Genomic DNA, 23,826 nt, shown 5'->3' with positions numbered 1-23,826 from the left:
TATGAATGTGAGTGAGTATCTTGGAATGGCTGGTATGGGTATTAACACTTATTGATGTAGAGAGCAACAAACTCTTAAACTATTAAAACAAACTCTTAATCTGAATATGACCTAGGGAGGTTGAAACATTGTTCTCTCCTTATCAATAAGTGTTAATTCCCATACCAGCTGTTCTGAGGTACGTTTTTATTTCAAGTGGGTTTCTCATCATCAAGAATGTGAGTGAATGTGTGGTGAATTCAAGACTGCAGTTTCATTTACTCTATAGTATTAATTTTCTGTGGAGACATCTATATTGTACCCACATTTATAACATTTACTTATATTACTTAAAAAAAAAGTGTATTGTGTCACTATGATATGAGCAAGTGAAAAAGTGTATTAACTCGAATCACTAAATTGATCTGAGAAAGGTTTGGCTTGGACAGTGCTGCACCTTTCTTATTTGTTATGAGCCAAGTCTTGTGCTGCAAAGAATTGTGGGTAAAACAATTGTCAAGTGTTTTTGATATTTGTTATGCAAACTTAATACAGTAATAGAAGTAGTGACATCTTTCTGGTTTGTATTACTATATATTTAGGCTTCTGAAAAACAGTGAAGTAATACTTGTTTAATTTGGCTCACATTGAACATATTTTTAAGAATATGGTTATTACAGTAGATGGCATCGTAGTCATGAGCTGGAGTTTATATTGTGAAGAGTTAATTCATATTTTAAGTATATGCTGGCCACCTTACATTTCAGTGCTTTAATGTTTACTAAGATTTTAATCTGTTATGCAAAGTAATCTTTAAAGAAGAGTTTTACTTTGTAAAGATACATTCTATTGTATACAAGCCACTGAAATGTGTGTGTGTGTGTGTGTGTATATATATACTCTTCAAAAAAAGAAAGGCAAAATATGAGACAAATTGTTAACAAGTTTATTCCGGGTAGTTTTGTATGACATATGTGAAACTTTGCACATTCACTGCTGAACATCCAAAGTCTGCAAAGGCGAAGTCCACGCTCACTAGGTGAAGTTTAACGTCACTCAACGTCAATAACGAGTATGCCCCCTGTGAGCATTAATAACTGCTTGGCATCTCCTGCCCATGGAAGCGATGAGATGATGAATCACATCCTGTGAAATGGCTGTCCACTCAGCCTGCAAAGCTGCTGCAAGCTGAGGTTGAGGTTGTCGCTGTCGCAGACGTCGGTCCAACTCGTCCCAAAGATGTTCGATGGGGATTTAAATCTGGTGATCTGGAGGGCCAGGGAAGAACGTTGATGTTGTGGTGTCTCAAGAAGACAGTGGTGAGTCGGGCTGTGTGAAAACGGGCGTTGTCATCTTGAAAAACGTCGTTGACGTTCACCATGATGGGTTGCACATGGGGCCTAAGAATCTTGTCGACGTATCGTTGAGCTGTAAGATTCCCTCGAATGTGCAGAAGATCTGTTCTGGCATTGTAGGCAATGGCAGCCCACATCATGACGTTGCCACCACCAAATCTGTCAACATCCTGCACACAGTTTGCTGCAAAACGTTCACCTCGGTGACAGTAAATACGTGTCCTTCCATCCTGCCTACAAAGCATAAAACATGATTCATCGCTGAACCAAACATGCTTCCATCATCGATGAGGCCATACCCGATGTGTCCGAGTTCACTGCAGCCGTGCTTGACGATGTTGCTGGGTGAGGATGACGCCTCTGACTGGACGTCGAGGTCGGATTCCTGCATCTCGTAGACGGTTGTGTATGGTCTGATCGGGAAATCCTATGGTTGAGGCAGTAGACGTCGCAGTGGTGGTCCTATCCCGAAGGTGACATAACCGGATGTTGCGATCTTGTGCGGGCATGGTCACACAAGGTCTGCAAGATCGTGGACGGTCACGAGTTGATCCATGTTGTTGGTGATGATTCCATAGCCTTGTGATGGTGCTTGGGTGGACATTCATAGCTCTGGCAACATCTGATTGAGATTCGCCTGCTTCCAAGTGACCAATGGTGTTGTTGTGTTGTGCTTCAGTTAGTCTTGGCGTAACTGTATTGCGTGTCGGTGGCTTAACACTGAGCTATGGAAACCGAGAACCAGTCACTTTTATAGGGATTTTGCACATGTTGCACTTGCAGAACATGCAGATCTCTCAAACAAATTTATTGGACACGCGCATGCATTTTGGTGAAAAATCCGATGTTTTTCTCTGTTTTCAAAGTGCACAACTTTTATTGTCATTTTGGTCTGACAATCAGTGCCTTAACACATGTAACATCACATACTCTGAGCTTGTAACGTTATTACATATATTTCTCTTTAAAATAACAAAAATATCCCTTTTGTGTTTCTTGTTTTGAAGAGTATATATTTTTAGCTGGGGCATAACACCTCATAGAAGGGCTTAGAAGTCTTTTTTTAAAGTACAAACTGAAATCCTCAGTCCATAACTGACATTTATGTGTCACATCAGTCACGAAATGACAGAGATATGAAAAACACTTTGCTTTTATTAGCTATATTTTGTGTACCAGTAAAACCAAGCAAAACATTTTTCATAGATTAATTTACTATAATTTTTTCTAAAATAATTTGAATTCCTTTTTGTGTACAAATGGTTTAATGTATTCTAAATGTAATTACTTTTAAGTGAAGGTAAATAGCAGCTTTGTAAAATAGATGTTGGTCTGCATACTCTTAGATTTTAAACCTCCATATAACCTCTGTTGATAATATTGCACCTCTGCAGAGGCCTGGTATGGCCAGGTGGTTAGGGCACTTGACTTGTAATCGGAGGGTCATGGGTTTGAATTCCTGTTGCACCGAACATGCTCACCCTTTCAGCCATGGGATTGTTTTTAGTGATGATCAGTCCTACTATTCATTGGTGAATGAGTAGCCCAAGAGCTGCCTTCTTTCTAGTATCACACTGCTAAATTAGGGATGAGTTGCACAGGTAGCCCTCATGTGGCTTTGTGCAAAATTAAAAAAACAAACAAACAAACAAAACCTATGCAGAAGTATTTTCAATTTGTCAACACATTGACAGACTTACATTCTGTAATTATATCAGTTATTTCCCTGATACATTACTTAATATTGACATATGTAGTGGATTTAGAAGAGTGTAAACCACAGGCTTGATATGTCTTTGTATTCAAATCTTGTGGCAGTATGTGTTGCATTCTGACCAAATGTCTTATTTGGCTGATATGTAGTTGATGTCTTTTAGTGCAACAGTGGTAAATCTGAATGCTTATAATGCTAAAAACTGGGTTTTTATACCCATAGAGAGCAAAGTACAGATATTGTGCTTAACAATAAATAAAAAATTAAATTGGAAGGATATTATTCAGTGCCAAACCAACAAAGAATAGGCTAATAATTTATATTAGTGGATGAAGAACATATCAATGACACTGGAAGAAAACTTTCTAGCATTTCTAGTGTAAAAGAGTCCATTGATTTATTTGTTGAAATAACAGCATCTTTATTTATACTGAGTGATTAATCCTTCCCTTAAAATGCACAGACCCCTTCTTGAACTGCTTTTATTTCAAATTGTTCAGTGAGTTATGCACATGAGAATTGTTATTAAGCAATACCAAACATTTTGTAATGTACCACAGAATTTGGACTTTGTTAAACAGGTGACAAAATGATGAGATATAATAAAATTAATTATTTTCTTCCAGTGTCATTGTTATCATGTGTCATTAATTTCATTCATTTAAGTGTTACTATGTTTTAAAATGTGTTGAACCTTTTGTATGCATTGTTGTTAAACAATAATAAAATCTTGTACAGGTTTTTGTCAGAAACTGTCGCCTACTTGTTTTTTGAAAGTTAAAGAAAGAATTGACTTTGTTCATCAGCTTAATGCTCTTCAGTATTTGAAGGTTTATTAATACATTAAATTTAATACTTACGAAGATAGGTCACTTGGATAAATATGCGTCTTGATACAAAAATAACATGAAAGTATGTAGTGCTAATAGTAATACTTGTATGTCTTTACAATGACGCAATTATTATCACAACATTTTGTTATTGATTAACTGTATGTTTAAGAAGAACATATATGTATTCATCTTAATAATGTGTGTGTGTTATTATTTTGCTTTGAAATATTCTAATTACTTTGAAAAATTATTTTGTGGGAGAGATTGCTGACATAAAAGTTCAATAAGATGTTATAGGAGGACCCTGCAAATGTTTCTTTTTTATTTTCCTTGTGTGGTTTCCATTGAACCAAACTTGCATGTTGTCTTTTGTAATCACATATGTCTGTGTAGAAATATATATACATGTGTGTGTGTGTGTGTGTGTGTGTGTGTATGCAGGAATATTCCTGTATATTTTAATGACATTTTGAAAAATTATTAAATGTATATTTCTATAACTGTAATGGAAAGGTCTTTGTAAAAGTTATAATACATTTGTTTTGTTGAGACTGAATGTACACTTTGATTTAAAGAGATGAAGTACAGCTTAGTAAGTAGTTTTGTGTTTCAGGTTATCCTTTCATTATACATCAATAAATAAAACAGCATGGGAGTTCAATTAACAGGAATTAAGTGCTTTATAAACATTCCTAACCAATAATTGTATTTTGAAATATAATTATTTAAATGAGTTCATACAGATGCTTGTGTGTGAAAAGCTAATGTTGACTAATTTAATCATAAAATTTGCAATTTGTGATGGTTCCTGATAATATAGATAATTGACACTAACCCATGCTTTATGCAGTTTTGTTGCATGAAGCTACTTTTATTTAACCACAAACCTGGCTGCAGTTTTCTGCTTTAACGTGTATTTATTTTCCTTTTTTTTTGTAATTATATTTAAGCATTGAGTTGTGATGTTTTATAGATTTTCATGTAGTGAGTTGTAGCTTTTATTCAGCAAAGTTAGTAAAAGAACTTATTAAAGTATATTTACAGTTATATAAGAAAGATGAATAATTGAATTATTTCTGAATAAAGATAAACAAAAACACAACTGTTTACTTTCATTTTGTATAGTAATTCAAAATCATTTGATCGTCTGTCTGAAATTTTGCTCCATTAGCTAAATATTTTTATACACAACTTTTATATCTGTTATCAGAAAGATCCAGTATGTATTAGATTATATAGAATAGATCAATTCATAGTCAGAATTTTCTGAAACGTTTAGGAAACACCCCTCTGATGTATGCATGTGCAGGAGGTCATGAGGAGGTGGTAAAGGTACTTCTAGAATCTGGGGCCAGCGTTGAGGATCACAATGAAAATGGCCATACACCACTTATGGAAGCAGCTAGTGCAGGGCATGTTGGTGTATCAAAGATTCTGGTTGAACATGGGGCTAGTATTAACACTCACTCCAACGAATTCAAAGAAAGTGCCCTCACTTTAGCTTGCTATAAAGGTAGGAATAAAGCTGTAATATGGAGCAGAATTTTAGTATTTATTATTAATAATTACAAGCTGACTGCAGACAGATTTATGTGCTGCTTTATAACTAATGTAGTTTTTGTTTTTTTTATAGGAATTATGCGTTTTGTTATGAGTGTAGTACTAACATTTATTTTATTCCAATGTGATATGCAAGCTACTTATGGATATCTTGAAATAATCAATTAAAATATTAAGCACCGAATACTAATATCACACCATTAACTGTTTTTACGTGTGGATTTCTTAACATAATTTTGGAAGGATTCTTAGTTATAACTCTTATAATAAATCATTTCAGATAAGTATAATTGGAAAAGTTGGTTAATTACATTATATTTAATTTATAGGTCATCTAGAAATGGTTCGGTTCCTTTTAGAGGCTGGTGCTGATCAAGAGCACAAAACCGATGAAATGCATACAGCTTTAATGGAAGCCTCTATGGATGGCCATGTTGAAGTGGCTAAGCTTCTATTGGATTCTGGGGCTCAGGTCAGCATTTAAAATGAAAAGTGTTTATGTATTTTGTGAGGTTTTTCTTCTATACATGTTTTATTAATAGATTGTTAACTTTTAACTTTAAGTATACATCGTAGTTGTGTTTACATAATAGAGGATTTTAGCACTGTCCAGAGCCCAGGCTGTACTCTCTGTTGCACATCCCAGATAGCATAGTGCTGTTCCAAATTTTGAACTACCACCATGGGGAAGTAACTGGTTTTCAGCAATCTATTAAAATGTTTACATATTAACTAATAAATAACTACAAGCATGTATTGTTTTACTTAATTCATTATATATTGTTATAAATATATCATTTGCATCAAGTTCCCAATTTAAATCGAGGTATTGCACAATCAGTATTAATAAGTGGAAATCAAGACTGTTAATCGCTGCTTGGCACTATAGCAACAAGCTAAACAAATGCAAACCAGCCAAAAAGTAAATAAACATGTAACTGGAGATAGAGGATATAATCCCCAAATCATTAATATATAGTATAAAATATATAACAATGAAAATGTTGTATATGAGAGATTAAAGCGAAAGGGTAGAGTTGATAACATGAGGATTTGTTTGCCTGAGATTCAAGGTGTATCAATAAGAATAGACAGTTTAATAAAGAAAACATAGAATGTATTGTAATATTCTCTCAGTTAGTAATTTTTTTCACTGGTATAAAAGACAGTAGAAGAAGTCGATAAATATGGGAATTATGAAGTACTTATGTTTGTGGTTCAGTTTACATTGGCCAAGTGTGCAGAAATTTGAAATTTAATATCAAGGAATGTAAAATTGTGGTAGAAAAATGTAAAGTTGACATAACTGCTCATGTTATAGACTGGAATAAAATATTGATGATTCGAGTAGAGTTTAGATTTGAATGAAGTATCAGAGGAACAACAGAAAATAAGCAAAACAAAGATATTGTACTGAATAAAGAAGTGAGTCCAGATTTAGAAGGAATAACTTAGTGAACATAGGTTTTATAAACTGTGGGTTTTTAAGTCTAGATGATGCTAAAGGAAATCAAATGATAATGTACTTATACATATGTTGACCAAACTTCAACGTTTTGCTGCTGAGGATAGTGGCACAAGAACACCAAAACATGTATTGTCTTTTTAGGGCTAGCCCCTGTTTTTTATTAAATTATTTATTGTGTAATTATTTTAATATCATACTCCTTTTAATTGTGCCATTTTAAATTATTTATGGCTTATTTTACCCATCTGTTAGTGCTTAACAGTTAATGAATAGACTTGCTAATTAATTATGTATATGATTGACATTATGGGATAGGCTTACTTTGGTCTCCTTAACACTGTATAGTAAAGGTGCATACAAATGTTATCTCAATTTTATAATTTAACATGTATTTACATACTCTGATTAAGGTGATTCAAGTTGATTAGTGCATTCTCAAAGTAACATGCAATTAATTGAAAGAAATTAAAAAGAATATTAATTCATTCTCAAAGAAAATCAAAGTTTTTAGAGCTTAGCTTTCAGTTGTCTTAACTCTCCACCACCTTTGCTAGGAATTTAGTGTACATTTGTTTGCCCAGTTGCTATAGTGTCAAGAAGAATAAATAAAAGGCCTATTATATAGTATTGAGCAGATAAGTTGGATATTAAATTAGCAGGCCTGAGTTTACAATATTGTTTTCTCACACTAAGTTGTTTGGTGTAGTTTTTACAAAAAATGTGCATTTTAATATTGTTATATTATTACATAGTGAAATATTTAGTTTAAAATTATTAACAAAACATATTTTTATGTTAGATACAACATTCTGTATTAATCTTAGTTCTGAATTCAGTTTTTCAATAAAACTGTTCGTGTAGATGTGACAGTTTAGGCCACTAAGATGTTGGTAAGCTGCAGTTTACTTGTGAAATATAAATTGAGATGGCTGGTTTTGGTTTGTCAACAGGGGTGAAAAGAGTTGTTAATAAGCTGTAGATTACTTGTGAAATATAAACTGAAAATGCTGTTTCAACAGGTGAATTTGGTGAAAAGAGGTGGTAGTAGAATGTATGCAGATGTTAACAAGGCAATGTTTATATGAACGTATGCACATAAATTCAGCCTTTCATTGAGATTTCAGTGGAAAGAAGTAAATGTTATTGAACGGATGTGGAAATTGCATAATATTTCAACATTTTCTTTGTAGAAAAGTCACTTTAACTATTATGAAAAGGTATGACATAATCTCTTGTGGAAAGAAAGTTATGGTTGGAACACTAAATTAGGGTTGCATCAGTTACAAACTAAAATGAAAAATATGCCAAAAAAATACAAACTATCTTACAGATAACCATAAGCATAACTTGTTATGGAAATCTAAGAATCCTTCACACTTTGTGTTTCTGGTTTTTTGAGATGTGTTTATTTTAGAGGTGATATAATATTAAACTAAGTGCTTATATTTTATAAGGTGAATATGCCTGCTGACAGCTTTGAATCACCGTTAACTTTAGCAGCATGTGGTGGACATGTAGAATTGGCTACCTTGCTTTTAGAAAGAGGTGCAAACATTGAGGAAGTTAATGATGAAGGTTATACACCACTAATGGAAGCTTCAGGGAAGGTCATGAAGAAATGGTTGCTTTACTCCTGAGTCAAGGTAAGAACTAAAGGTATTGGTATTTGTGCTTTGTTACTCCACAGGTGTGTTGTTTCTTTGCAAAGGAGGCATGGTAAGAATTGTAGTAAAATTCTGGACTGTATCAAGAGAAGACCATCAAAAATGATTGATCAACTTACACACAAAGATTAGAAGTAAAACAGAACATTTATGTGTATGACTTATTATTCAACAGATAGTTTGAGAAGGTAATTAACAAATGGTTACTTCAAAGCTAGATAGAAATAAGAAACTAGTGTTTTTAGATTACGGCTTGGCTTAACCTGTTGTATGTTATGGTGGTGTGGTTTCTTCCTCTTGTCATTTTTCACCAAAATCTGAAGGTATGTGCTGTCAGTGAAGCTGTTGATATTTCTAATGCTATCCTGAAAGTCTCTGTGGGTATCCCGACATTTCACAACAGCAATTTCGCACCTGACTCTTGGCAGCCAACAATTTGACAGCCGAGCTCGTTGTCAGCGGACAATTTTGCACCCAGGAAAATTGAGAGCAGATGATTACCCAGCCGAGTATTTACATCAACATTACAGTTTAAGAAAAAAGACTCTTATATCATACAGCAATGTAGCCACATTTATTCACAGTCAAAATTATACAGCCATTCTGCCACATCTGTTCACAGTTTAAAGCAGTAGCTAATTCCTCAAAGGAATTGAATAAGATCCCTTTCTTGATATTCGTTAACTATATGTTGGACCCTTTGATTTGCAGTCTCGTACTTTGCCTTCTTCCTTGGTGGTTCATGCCCTGCAATCATTTGTTCCACAAGATTTAGATTCATTTGGTATTCTTTTTTTCAGATGTTCAATCAATATGAAGAGGTTGGGGGGCTTGGATTCCTACTAACTTGTTCATTTTGTGATGCCACCCTTCTATTATATTTGTTCGTGCGTCCAAGACCTTGGATTGTCCTTTGTATCCATTGTTGCATGCCTTCGGCTTTCCTCTGTTTGATGTTACGTAAGTTACTGTGCTGTTCAGGATGTTACTAATTGGCTGTTTGACACTGTTTTAAAATAAATCAGTGAAAGTTCAACGAGAAGACTATGTGTTGAAGTTCTAACAGTAAATGCAGACATTTAAATGTTTTTTTACAGGTTTAATAGTGATGTCAATTTTCGAATGGATGTTAATTTGTTGTTAAGTTAACATTAGTAAAATCATGAACAATACCATTACTATGTATTGCTTGGCTGGGTAATCATCTGCTGCCAATTTCCCTGGGTGCGAAATTGTCCGCTGCCAACGAGCTCGGCTGTTAAATTGTGGCCCGGCATGGCCAAGCACGTAAGGCGTGCGACTCGTAATCCGAGGGTCGCGGGTTCGAGCCCGCATCGCGCTAAACATGCTCGCCCTCCCAGCCGTGGGGGCATTATAATGTGACGGTCAATCCCACTATTCGTTGGTAAAAGAGTAGCCCAAGAGTTGGTGGTGGGTGGTGATGACTAGCTGCCTTCTCTCTAGTCTTACACTGCTAAATTAGGGACGGCTAGCACAGATAGCTCTCGAGTAGCTTTGTGCGAAATTCCAAAACAAACAAACAAACAAACTGTTAAATTGTTGTCAAAAGTCGGATGCGAAATTGTGGCTGCAAAATGTCGTAGAACCGTCTGTATGTAGTCATAGTAATTTCCATAGAAATGCGTATAAATAAGTCAAAGTGTTTTAGTGAAATGTTACTAATGTCAGGTTTGTGGTAGAATTTTTGAATGACACAGTAATGCAAAACTAAATATTAATTTTAGATTTATAGATCTACATACTTGTATATTTGAAATGCTTGCTAGCCTTAAAAATATAATGGCCTTATGAAAATATGATTTACTCTTTTTACACATGCATGATATACCAAACAAGCAAATAATATAAGGTCTATATGTCCTGGGATTTAGCATTTATAATTTTGCTGGAAGTTTTTGATAATTTTTGAAAAATAAATGAAACGAATAGAGAGGAATTTTTTTCAATTTTAAAGTTTTTCTGAAAGTTATATTTATTAATAATATTTTGGTCATTCCACTAACTTCTAAAGGTGCAGACATTAATGCTCAGACAGAAGAAACCCAGGAAACTGCTCTCACTCTAGCATGCTGTGGAGGTTTTCTGGAAGTTGCAGAATTTCTTATAAAAGCTGGTGCTGACAATGAATTGGGAGCAAGTACTCCCTTGATGGAAGCTGCACAGGAAGGACATTTAGAACTTGTTCGATATCTAATTAATTCAGGTGTGTTTTTATGCATCATTTCTTTTAAAGCAGTTGAATACAAAATAATAATAAGAGAGGTGCACACATTTTCAATAGATAATATGCATTTTATACTTTAAAACATTAAATTTTGTAAGTTTTATGAAGTATTTTTACACAAAAGTTCTCTGAATATATGGAGTCAAACTGTTGACTGTTCTGAGCAAAAACTGATTATCATATTTTGGTTAAAGTTACTTTTCTTGATCTGAAAATTGTAAAATTTCATTTGTAATCCTTAAATCTCTTTAATAAATTTCTCACATTTTTGTTTAGGAAAATATTTTTTACATTTTATTTGTTATATTATTTACCTCCTAGTGCATTAAGTTTGACTGACCTCTGAAAAAAACCTTTTAACCACAAAAGAAGATATGAAATGAATCTAAATTACTGTTTTATACAGTTATTTATTTTAAATAACTTAAGGCTTGTAACAGTATGCATGTTTATTCTTAAATGTTATTGTTTTGTTGTCATTGGAACCATGTCTTAACTAATAATTCCACCACACAAGTTATAAGTCACTAGTCAAATGTGTAGCTCAAGTTATCATAGTGAATTACATGGTCCATGAGCTGATCATGAGCACACTTGTGATGATGTATTATATTTTTTATTATTTTAGCTAATCTAATTTGAAAAGTTTCTGATTTTTACATTTTAGTCTTTTTATAATAATAATTAAATAATGCACAAGAAAAACAAGGAATATGATACTCTATTCTGTCTTTAAGTACATAATCCAATAATGTGCACAAAGCAAATAGTGTTCTTTAGCTGTCATAATTTATGTGACTTGAAGTAATGTGATAGAAACCTTTAAATTAGCTAAGTTTTTGAATGTGAATACTGTGAGAGAAGTTTTCATGTTGTATACGAAAGAGACAATGCATCATTTGATATATTAAAACTTTGGATATTTATTGAGTATAAAGGTCATAGTATAAAATGTAAAAGAGAACTCTTAGACAGTTTATGAAAGAGGGTATGTCTTGTGGGTTTTGCAATGTGGGTCTGATTTTCTCATTTATGGTCTTGTAAATAAACAAGGTTGAAGGCTATAAAAATTATTCTTTGCCTGAGAATATCTATATTATGGATAATAATTTGTATTAAATGTTCTGCTTCTCAGATGGGTGGTAAATAAATTGGAGAAGAGGGAAGAGCTAGAGGATGATTGTCACAATTCTATAAAGGAGAAAAGAGGATTTTAAAAATAGATCCTTGTAAAATTAAGATATTGAAACTTGTGTTAAAATTTTTTATTGACTATATTTTGATAGCATGTTTATTCATGTACAGTCTTAAAGCAATTAAACCTTGAATGTAACTATAAAAAGTTGTGACATACACATTTTGACTTTCTCATAGAGAGAAAGTTAATAATGACATGCACAAGCCCACTTTGCTGAAAGAAATTCTGAAACAAAATTAGTGTATTATTAAACTTTTATTCAAATAGTTAGTATTCATTTTAATGAATTAGTACTCGTGTAATTAATGTATAGTTGTTACAAATAAATCCCCCACTAATTTCTGGATTCCTGCTGAAGTAGTCAATTGTATGATTTTTAGCTTAAAATTAATAGAAAGCATTTTTTGTAAATCCAAAAGAAACTGTCAGAGTAATTGCTTCAAGAAAATATACTAACATAAAAAATACAAAACTGTGATATTAAATTATTTGAATAGTTTCCATGTTGATTAAAATTTTAGAAAAGAGGACTTGCAAGATCAATTACATAAAAACAGTATCTAAGTTAGTATTCAAATAGTATCTCTCTTGAAAGATGGAATAGAGTTTGTTGACATCAGTTTTATGACTGAATTGGTTGTGCTTTCACTTGAATGCACACTGGGCTTAAAGGAATTGGTGTTATATAAGAATTACAGACTGAATATTTCAGAATACTATACTGTCTTGACAAAAATCTGAAATCTTGATTTAGGCCCAAAAATGGGGAGATGTAATGAAATGTGAGAGATTTTTAGACCAAAACGTAGATATCTGCAGGTCTTTGTCTCGTTATTATACTTTTAAGTCTCTCAAAATGAGCTTGGTAAATTTGACATGACTTTTTTTGTACTCATATAAAGTGTATATTTTTGATGTTACTAATTTTCAGTATAATGTGTATATCTTCTCAAAATTTGGCAGTCTTTCAGTAAACTTAGTTTCTCACATTCAAAAACTCGTATTTTTTAATGAAGCATTTTAAGTGAACTAAAATAGAGATTTATCCATGAATATATCAAGTAGTTGTTTTGAGTAGTCTATGTGCAAAGTTGTTTTAACAATATTGTTTAAAACACATTTCTTCTCATAAATACCAGGTTTTATTTTTGTGTTCTCTAAAACCTTCTAAATACATTTCAAATGTTTATTTTCACAAAAACTTTATATTTTATCTGTTATTTTACCTACCTTAACTGTATACAATGTTGGCCAATTTGGTCAAATTTGTAACCCCCCCCCCCAAGAGAAAAAACAAAAACAAAATCCATATATCCCCATTTTTGTCTTTCTAGAATTAATTCAATTTGTAACATGAAACTACCTTCATTAGTTTATCTAAAACAGCTTTAAACTAGTAACCATATACATTTATTTACAATTAAATTTTATTCTTTTGCCCTTTGAACCATGTCTAACTACTGTCAATGCGATTTTAAATTGTAAATCATGTGGATGATGTGGAGCTTATTGTGCTGTTGAATTAATGTACCCATGAGTTGCTTGCTTGCATGCGTGCGTCATGAAACATTTTAATTATGTTATTATTACTTATTTTACCTAATATGACTCTAATCTAGAGAAATTCCTATTTTTACATTTGTTACTTTTTTTATTAAGAAATAAAGTATAAAAAATGTAAAATAAGAAATAAAGTACTTATCTGAATTGCTGCCAGTTGTTGATAACACAACTCTTTTTTTGTTTTTTATGTACTAATGATAGTAATGCACTAATAATTTTATTCAGTTAAATAATGCACTAAAGAACATAGACTAATAACATGGAAAAAACTGATTATTATTTTTCTATGGGAATAAAACTTGTACTGACAGTGAAAATGACAATTCTCTATTCAGAAAACATTATACAATGTTTTTTGATGGACAAAAACCTTGACTTTTTATTAATTTTAAGTAATATAAAATTAAAACCAAGAGAGAAGTATTAACAAATCTTGAAGGAGAGGATGTGTCAAGAGGGGTGAGAGTTTCTATTTTATAACTTTGTAACCAAAGAAAATTGAAGGCTATGAAAATAGTTTGTCTGAGCAATGATGATTTTTTGAGTAATTTAGGTTAAATTATGTACTAATTGGGGGTGGAGCAGCAGGTTGGATAAAATAAACATGAGAAAATGTCACACTAGTTGAAATTCAGGTGTTTTTTGTTTTTTTTGAAACATTGTCTTATAAATTAAGAACCTAAAACTTGTATACTATTAAAATATGGATTGTTAGCTAAGATTTTATGCTATACTACTAATTGGTATAACATAAAAGGTAGATTAATAAAATTTTTAAGGTAAGTCACTGAAATTTCATGATGTGCAGTAAAGGATGCCTGTCAGAATAGGGTTAACATGTTTACAACCATTTGTAGACAACTTGTATTTTATGACAACCACATTCTATTGTGTTTAGAGCTATATGCTCACTACTTCACTAACTGTAAGTAGTTAAAAATTTCCACTCTTATTTTTCTCCTGCTGACTGCAGTATTGTAAATGGTATTACTACCTTGTTGTATTGAAGTAAGTAGTGCAGATGTACTGTAATTAACCATATTTCTGCAGAGTGACATACTGTTTTTCTTTTTTCTTCCAAACATGTTTGAGCTGACTGCCATTTCTTCATTTCTTATTAGAATGACTTGAAACTTTCTAGGGTTATACCTTGGTTCAGAATATCCAGATCTTTTTTTTTTGGATTTAAGCCTTTTTTTTTTTTTTTTAAGAATTTTATGGAATCGTAGGTAAAACAAACCAGAAATTTATATTTTGGATATTGTTATATTGACAGCTATCAAGATGCAAGTTGGCACAAATACAAATATCTATGAACAAAAGAAAAGTTGGATTTGTCCATTTTGAGTCATTTCAGGTGGCTCACAACTTGCACAAAATCATAATTTGGGTTTTTCAATTGATTACTTGGATATATTTTGACCAGTTTACATGGAATTAGTATGAAGATATTTTTCTACAGGCCCAACACGTTAAAAAACAAGTATGGTGGACTTGATATTTTTACTAATTATAGGGGGTTAAGATACCATAAAGTACATAAATTTAGGGTTTTTTAAAAATTACATTACCATATTTTGGTCAATTTACATAGGATTTGGTACAAATTTTTTTTTTTTTCAGGTGTTTTTTTTTTTACACAGATTCCAAACAGAGAAGTAGACAATTTTGGAATTTTTTTATTTCCTCAGTTGTCTGAGAGGAAAACACAGCTTGTGGTTTTTGTGAACTAATTAGATGGAAATTGGTTTCTCAGCAATGATAGACTTTTTGTTTTTATATTTTCTGAGTTTATCACAATTTTTCTGGTGTCAGAATTCTCCATATTGGGTTTTATGGTGGAAATATCTTGCATTCACCTGCAGGTTTTGGTCTCTTTAATTTGTTGTTTGATTTATTGGAAGCATCATTATGCATGATGGTAAATACCATGACTTTTGCAGTAAAATTGACTGGCATTTTAGTTAAATATTCTGTAGACTTGAACAGCTTATTGGTATTGCCATTTACAATAGCCATTAACTTTGACAAATTTCTTTACTGTTGACAGAGTAACATACATATGATGAGATGACCTATTGGAATAACTTGTGCTTTGTCTTGCTAATCTAAAACAGGGTACAGAAATACTTGCTAAATATTAGCAGTGAGCACTACAGTTTTGACAAAGTGCTGGAGAATGAGAAAATGTTGAAAAATTTCAACATTTTCAGACCAGGATGTATATAATTTAGCTGCTGTCAAAAATGATCAATAAATGCATTTATAGGCTATATTTATATCATTACTGCTATATATGTATCTTTCTTCCTTTGCATTATTTTTGAGTCTTAGTCATAACTAACTACTGCTTTAACAACAGCTATCACAGCTTATGTTGTGCTATAATTTATTAATGGGTGGGTTGTGAACCATAAACACATGTTGACTGTTACACTTACAAAACCTAGATACTTGTGCTTCAACTATAGTACTGTGTTGTTAGCAGTGTAAGGAAGTATTGAGGTTTTTACCATGTTTGATGCTATCTTTCCATTAACAATTTTAATACCTGCAAATATATTAATGGCATAAATATAGCCAGTGAACTTTCATTATGATTAGAACAAATAAGATCACAATGATAAAATTATAAATGTGTCTTAACTATTGTGGCTAGCTGAAATAAAGTCAGATTAGCCAATTTTTATTCCAGTATTAATATAATTGTAGATTTGATATATACTGAATTTTAGGAGCAGTACCAGTTTTCTGTTTTTTTATTAATGGTAGGTTTTGAAAAAGTTTCTGACACTTGAAAATATTTCTTATTTTGGAAGATGAGTTAGACAGTTGGCCAATATTTAGAACAGTAAGGAATTAGTCAGAATAATAAAAATTGGTTTAAATTTTTTTCTGTTATGAAGAGTATGTAGGTTTGAGAGTTTTTTAGGTTTGATTATTTTTAATGTGTTACATCCAATGAATGTTGCCAAAGAAAGAGGTAAAATCCTAAAATATAGGAAATTGGGAAAATTTGAATATGTGGAAATACAGTATGTAGGTGATACTATCACTATATTGGATGGCACTAGCAATTATTAAAAGTGACAGTTTGTTAGTATATTTAAACAGTATATTTTAGCATTGTAATAGAAGGTTTAGTTTCTGGAGAGGTTAAAGAATTGTAAGGGGGAACTAAAATATAGGTTGAAACTATCACTATATTGGATGGCACTAGCAATTATTAAAAGTGACAGTTTATTAGTATATTTAAACAGTATATTTTAGCATTGTAATGGAAGGTTTAGTTTCTGGAAAGGTTAAAGAATTGTAAGGGGGAACTAAAATAAATATAGGTTGAAACTTATATTCAGAATAGTCTTAATAGATACACTTTAGTATAAGATGGTAATGTGTTGTATTTTTGTATAGAAATTAAGAAAAAAAATCAGTTATAAATGAGACTTGTTTGTTTTGGTAAAGTGTCTCTATTATTCTTTTTTCTCTAAATTAATGTATTTATCCCTTAGTTTGCCTTATCACTGACAGTTTAAAAAACAACTTCAGAAAGTTATTTGATAAAGATAATTATTTTTAATAAATAGAGAATTTGTAGATATCATTAATTAAAATGCAGAATGTAAATAATATTTTAAGTATAATATATGGAACTTCAGAAGTTGGTAAGAAAGGTGCAAGTGGAATTTTAAATGATTTTGAGATCTATTACTGTAAAGAAAAGAAAAAGATGTGCTTTAGTGAAAATTATTTTATAAGAAATATATGAGTGATGACATTTCTTAGTCAATTTGTAATATTTATTATATGACTTTTTACATGTTTAAAGAACTGATTGTTTAATGTTGTTGATGTTCAATAGTTTTTAATGTGATTTCTAAAGGATATCAACATTTTACAACTAATCTGTTAAGAATGAGGTGTAAATAAAAAATTTAGTTCAAGAAAATATTTTTGAAGGGATTATAATACTAATTGTGTTAAAACTTGTACCAATAATAGGTTGACATGGCAGAATATTAAGAGATTTTGCATATTTCTAAACAGGTGCTAATGTGAATGCTCAAACTACAACTGGAGATACTGCTTTGACCTATGCATGTGAGAATGGACATACAGATGTAGCAGACTTACTTTTGCAAGCTGGAGCAGAACTGGTAACTCAATTTTTTAGTATTTGAACATTTTTAAGAACCTATTCTCTACTGTAGATTTGATATGTGAAATGAATCTCATGTTACAGAACCATGTGATATTCAGTTACACTGACATCCAGCAGATAAGTTTAAATGTACCTGCAGAGACTTTCTTGAACTTGATCAACAAAGAAAAGAATCACAACGAATGAACAAATAAACTAGTAATTTACGATGAAAAATGTGTATGTATTTAACAAATTGGCTGTTTTTTTGCTTTACTTTTATGACTTCACCTGCTTGTTAGTTGTTTTTTTTCAACAGTTGCACAATACACAGGCAATAATAATCCTGCCTGTGTTCATATGAAAATATTAAAAGTTTTGTATACCAGTGTGCAATCTGGCATATGCTACAGACTATTAGCTAACATTTGTAGATGATAAAAGCAGTAACTCTTATCAATTTGTACAAATATGTCATCCATTCAAATGGGCTTGACCTTCTACAGAGGAGACAGACACACAGCCAAAATGATGAGTTTTTCACTTTTGGCATATATAATCTCTACCCAAGTAAAATGATTTATACATTTTCACAGGCTTTTGGCATTCTGTTAACAAGAATGTTATACTACATGCAAAACACAAGCATTATAATAAAGAAGAATTCTGTTAATATGTACCCAACTAATGATGTGTTCTATATTAGTTATGAAAGGGCTTAATTCATGACTGTTTCAGTTGTTACAGTGTTCTCTTTGTTGGTAGATCTTGTTTTTATTAAATTTATCTTTTGGAAAATATACACAGTACCCAGTTGTTTTTAAAAAAGTAAGTAACTGTAGGTGTTTTAAATTCTGATATTGCTGAATTTTGAATATACTAAATATCATAAGTGAATGTAGGACAACTTGGGTATCAACTGAAGGATGATTTGAATGCTTGTTTTAAATTCTGTTTCAGGTATTGTGAAATTAAAACATTAACATGTAATACTATGAAGTTATCTGTAATATAAAACAACTCTGAAATACCTAAGATTCTTTATGTATTTCTATAACTTCTTACACTCTTGATTAATTTAAATTTGCCAACAGAGAATTTAAGGGGCACAGAAAACGATTGTATTTAAAGAGTAGGGCTTTATGACTGAATCAAGCAAAAATTATTGCATGAAACTTAACACTAGGGCTTCAGCTAACACCAATTTTGCTTTAACATTAAAATCAATTTTTTAAACTCATTTTATCAGTTGCAAAAGTAATGCAGAAGTTGTAAAATTATACTTCAATTTATTTTGGTGACATAATTTTTTATGCTTCAATTGATGTACTGTATGGAAACATTTGTTACGTGATGAACCACTGAGTTCTTGTTTCACTGTTCTTTAGTCTTCAATTTATATTTTACAAATTTTTTACCATAATTTAAGAAAAGCCTGTCTCAAATTTTGTGTCTTAATTTTTGTCTTAGACTTTTAGACCTTATATTAACAACCTTATATTAAAAAATATTTTTTTTTTCCCTTTTATGTTTCCACTAGACTTAACACTACCTTTTCTTTTACTAGCTGCTAGCAGAAGTTAGTTAAGTCCACTCCAGTAAAGCTTTGACATTGTATTATTGGATAAAATAACAAGAATATGAAAATTACAAAAGTTACTTTGCAGTTCCCTGTGACATAAAACAAATTTGAAATAAATTGTAGAATTCCTTATGTTGAGTGTAAATTAAACTGATTAATTAGAATTATATAAATAATATACTGTATTTCATTATTATATTTTAAGGTTATGAATCTGAGGGAGTAAAAACTTCCAAAAATAAATGGGATTAATCCTTGTTATATCTACAGTGAATGTGTTTTTTTCCTTTTTAGGAGCATGAATCTGAGGGAGGAAGAACACCTTTGATGAAAGCAGCTCGTGCAGGACGATTGTGTACTGTTCGATTTCTCGTCAGCAAAAAGGCGTGTGTCAACAAGCAGACAACAAATAATGATCATACCCCTCTTTCTTTGGCATGTGCAGGTGGAAATCTTGAGGTTGTTGAACTTTTACTAAGTCATGGTGCTGACCCAACTCATAAGCTTAAGGTGAGTTATTTTTGTTTGTGTTATATCCCATTGTAAGATTATTCATAAGGGTCAAAACAGAACAACCATGTGACTTGATGTGCATCTTTAAAAAAATACAGTTATTTACTTTATTTGTTATATTTAATTACTTTTAACAAATTAAAACTTTTAATAGTTTCACACCATCAAAAAAGTCATTACACAAGTTGTCCATAAAGGAAGAAAGGGAGTCTAAAATATTTAAAAGTGGGATTCTTTTTATTTGGTGTCAATTGCTAAACGTAATCTGTCATAAAAAGTGTTTTTTAATATAATGTGTGTGTGTGTTTCTGTAGATGCTTTTTTCAAGTTAATACTTCATTATGCTTTGTTAAGTATAAAATAATCAGTTACTTTAAGTAAAACTGAAACATTCAGTATTTAAAGCTTAATGGTTGAAACATTGTCCAGTATATTCATTTGAATTTTTTTATTCTCACTAAACACTTTCCAGAAACTGTTGTACTGGAAGAAACCTTAATGATTAAAAAAGTAAAATACATGTTTTAGTGGGATGATAATTACAGTATAGATAAGGTTAAACTTATGCTTGATATATTACTCTAATATTTATTTATCAACTCACTTTTATTTATATGATGATTTTTATCTTGAGGCTGTTTACATATTTAGTTTTTTGTACCTTTTAAAAATGTTAAGTATAAAAAATATACTAACTCGAATTAGACAATACAATTGTCGGTTTGATTCTGTTTAAAAAGACCATACTAAATTCAACTGCTGAAGCAAAATTAATTTGTTAAATGGGATAATTGTGTGTTTGTAGTTTGTACTTTTATGTTTTATTTATTCACTTTATTGACTTTTTAACAAAATATGTTTAAAAAGTTAATATATTTTGAAATTTCAATAGGACAACTCAACTATGTTAATTGAGGCTGCTAAAGGAGGCCATACAGCAGTTGTTCAGCTGTTGTTAGATTATCCTGCCAATCTTCTTTCTTCATCCTTTCCATCCTCTGATGTGAATCAGCCAACAGCAACTGGTTCAGATCTAACTGAGGTGCGTTTCTCCTAAGCCAGCATATTCATTTTTTTTAAATGACATTAGGGATTTCTCTTTTGGGTGACTGTATTTTTCATGATGAATAAGATCTCTTTTATCATGCATTTCATAAATTACTTTTAAATTAGTATACATAACTTTTTCATTTTGCAGGAGAAATGCACAACTAATTTACTTCTTAAGAAGTACAAGACAAATTTCTTTATTCACAAGTCTAACCATAAAGCCAGCTAGATGTGTAGGGTAGGAAACTATTTCCTCCAACCCTTTTTTGTATAGAGCCTACAGTAAGTGTATTGCCATCATTCATATAATGTATACTTTTAGAAATCTGGTTCTTGAAATGAAAGAGCTTTAAAGCATGTATGATGTCATTGAGTATGCATGAGTATGTTTGAGGAAAAAATTGTGAAATAATTTTCTTAGTGTTTTTTAAAGCCAGTTTATAGGTACACAATATTTATAAACTGAAGAATTTTAATTTGTTAAATTTGTTTTTCTCTCAAATTCCCAAATGAAATGAAAAAACATAATTTAGTTTTACAGATTTGTTTATATAAGGTATCAGGTCATCCCTTGAGTAATGTCTGATTTTAGGTTTAGAAAAAGAGAGAGGATTTCAAATGCTTTGTATGTTAATAAAACATGCATTATTGATTAAATATTATTAATTATTTTCTGCCAATGATTCACAAGCTTTTGAATGCCACTTCTATAAAGTTCTTGGGGTTTGGAGGAAAAGAATGTAGAGGGTAGTTTTAACATCTTCATGTGTTCCAAGCTTTTTTCAATCAAGATAGTTCTGTAAGCTTTGGAATATATGATAATTAGATGGGGCAAGGTCTGGAGAATAAGGAGGATGTGGGAGTTTTTCTCAGTCTAGCTCTTCAATCTTTGCAGTTGCGATCATTGCTGTATGGAGCCATGCATTATCCTGGTGTAATGCAACACTTTTATGATTGATCAAAGCAGGCCTCTTCTTTCAGTGCAACATTCAAGTGCTCTAACTGTTGACAGTAGAAGTCTGATGTAATTGTTACATTAAATGGCAGCAACTCAAAGTGGATCACACCAACAGTATTCCACCAAATGTTTTAACAAGAATATTCTAGAGTGGAGGCCCATTCTGGGCTGTGCTTTAGCCAGTTTACCTGCACTGAGCCATTGTCTGTGATGCTTAACATTTATATAATATAGCCATTTTTCATCTTCAGTCACTAAATTGTCTAAAAAAGTGAGTTATATTCATGGGAATGCAGAGAATGCAAATGTCTACTCGTTTTCTAATGTTTGCTTCTGTCATATCATAGGGAACCCATTTTCCAAGTTTTGACACCTTTCCAAGTTGTTGCAGATGATGGTGAACTGTTGAATTAAGCTTCTGTGCTAGTTTTTCAACTGTTACAGCACAATCTTTATCAAGTGCAGCCATCAGCAAGTCATCATTAAACTCAACAAGACGACTTGAATGTGCCACATCACTTAAACTGTAGTCACCTGATCTGAACTTCTGAAACCATCTTTGACATTTTCTTTCATTGAGAGACTCCACACCATAAATATCTTGAATGTATCGTGTAGTTTCTGCTGCACTATTGCATTTTTTAAACTCTGACACATCCATCTTCATAAAGGTTTATTTAATTAATTATCTGAAAAGTGGAGTTGGTTTAGTTTATTTTAGTTGTCTGAACATTTTTATACACGTCCTACTACATATTTTAGTCATTAAAACCTTCTACAAAGACAGAAATGATGATGTACTTTCTCTATTACATTTTCAGACATTACTTATGAGATGACCTGATATAAAGTGAACTAGGTGACCAGATGTGTTCCATAGACAAGAATTAAATTCTACTTGTGAATGAGAGTAATAAAAGAACAAAAATGGAATAGAGTTAGTAAAAATAATTTGCGATACAACTTAGTAGCAACAAAAATTATTATTTTAAACATTTTTCTTTAGTAACCAATGAATTACCAAGTTGGGATTATTATTATTAGTTCAAGATAAAGATGAAAGCACATCAAACTGCTTTGTTTTTTTGTGCTAAGAATATAGGTCAAATCTTTCTGTGTACCTGTGCAATTTGATGTTAAAAAATTTATGGACCGTGATAATTTTGAGGTATTTATAAAGTGAAATAAATAATGAAACTTGTCTTGTGAAATATTCTAATAGAGAAAAATATAACTAAAGTTTAAAAATATCAACATGTATAGTGTCTGAGCTGATAAAGCCTGGCTTTTTTGTCTAATAAATTAGTTACATTTTGAAATTGGATTATTTTAATCCACTGCAATCAGAGGAAACTTTGAAGTTTAACAGTGAATCTCATATACAAATCAATCTTCAGATATTGACAGAAGAAGCAAAAGACTTGGATTGAACCATCTGGTAACAAGTTTCAGCTTGGCTCATTTGTTTGAGTTGAAGGGAAGGTCTGCTATGCAAATAAAGCATATATGAAGCAACATTTTTAAAAACTTTTTGTTTAAAAATCCTTATAGAATAAAATGAAAACCAATCATAATTAGAAATTATGTTTCAATTATCACATAAAAGGTTTCTTACTGTATAACCTCTGCTTTGTAATTATTCACGGTATGTTGTTAATATTGTACATAAGTCTGAAAAATAAGTTCTGATAGTGGTGAATTGAACTTATAATGACTAAGTATACCAAAACGTTTGTATTCATGATTCATAAAATATGTTTACTAGATGTATGGTTGTGTTGTAATAATGTCTGTAGTAAAACATGATTCTGATACACATTCACTTTTTATTTCTGATACTTTAGACAATAATCATTCATTATTGTTTTATAATAAGTAATAAACTTAATATTTGTTTAGGGCTCAATTGTATTCACTAGAAACTTTTACCTGTCTTGTAAGTGTGTAAGGTTTTGACCTATAATATGATAATTTTAAAATTGGCATTACAACCTAACCTGAAA

At 31.4% G+C, this 23,826-nt stretch overlaps 1 protein-coding gene across 1 annotated transcript in view; it reads left to right on the top strand.

Annotated features, from left to right (window-relative positions):
* Positions 1-23,826, top strand: part of LOC143229380 (ankyrin repeat domain-containing protein 17-like) — a 126,934-nt gene that overhangs the window by 33,145 nt on the left and 69,963 nt on the right. The window contains 8 exon segments of the mRNA XM_076461621.1: positions 5,161-5,394; positions 5,771-5,913; positions 8,364-8,505; positions 8,508-8,552; positions 10,606-10,797; positions 17,627-17,736; positions 19,597-19,812; positions 20,708-20,857. Coding sequence (XP_076317736.1) covers positions 5,161-5,394; positions 5,771-5,913; positions 8,364-8,505; positions 8,508-8,552; positions 10,606-10,797; positions 17,627-17,736; positions 19,597-19,812; positions 20,708-20,857 — 1,232 coding nt within the window.

This window comes from Tachypleus tridentatus, chromosome 10 (assembly GCF_004210375.1).
Source record: "Tachypleus tridentatus isolate NWPU-2018 chromosome 10, ASM421037v1, whole genome shotgun sequence".
NCBI classification, from domain to species: Eukaryota; Metazoa; Arthropoda; class Merostomata; order Xiphosura; family Limulidae; genus Tachypleus; species Tachypleus tridentatus.
This window is presented reverse-complemented; position numbering and strand designations above follow the sequence as displayed.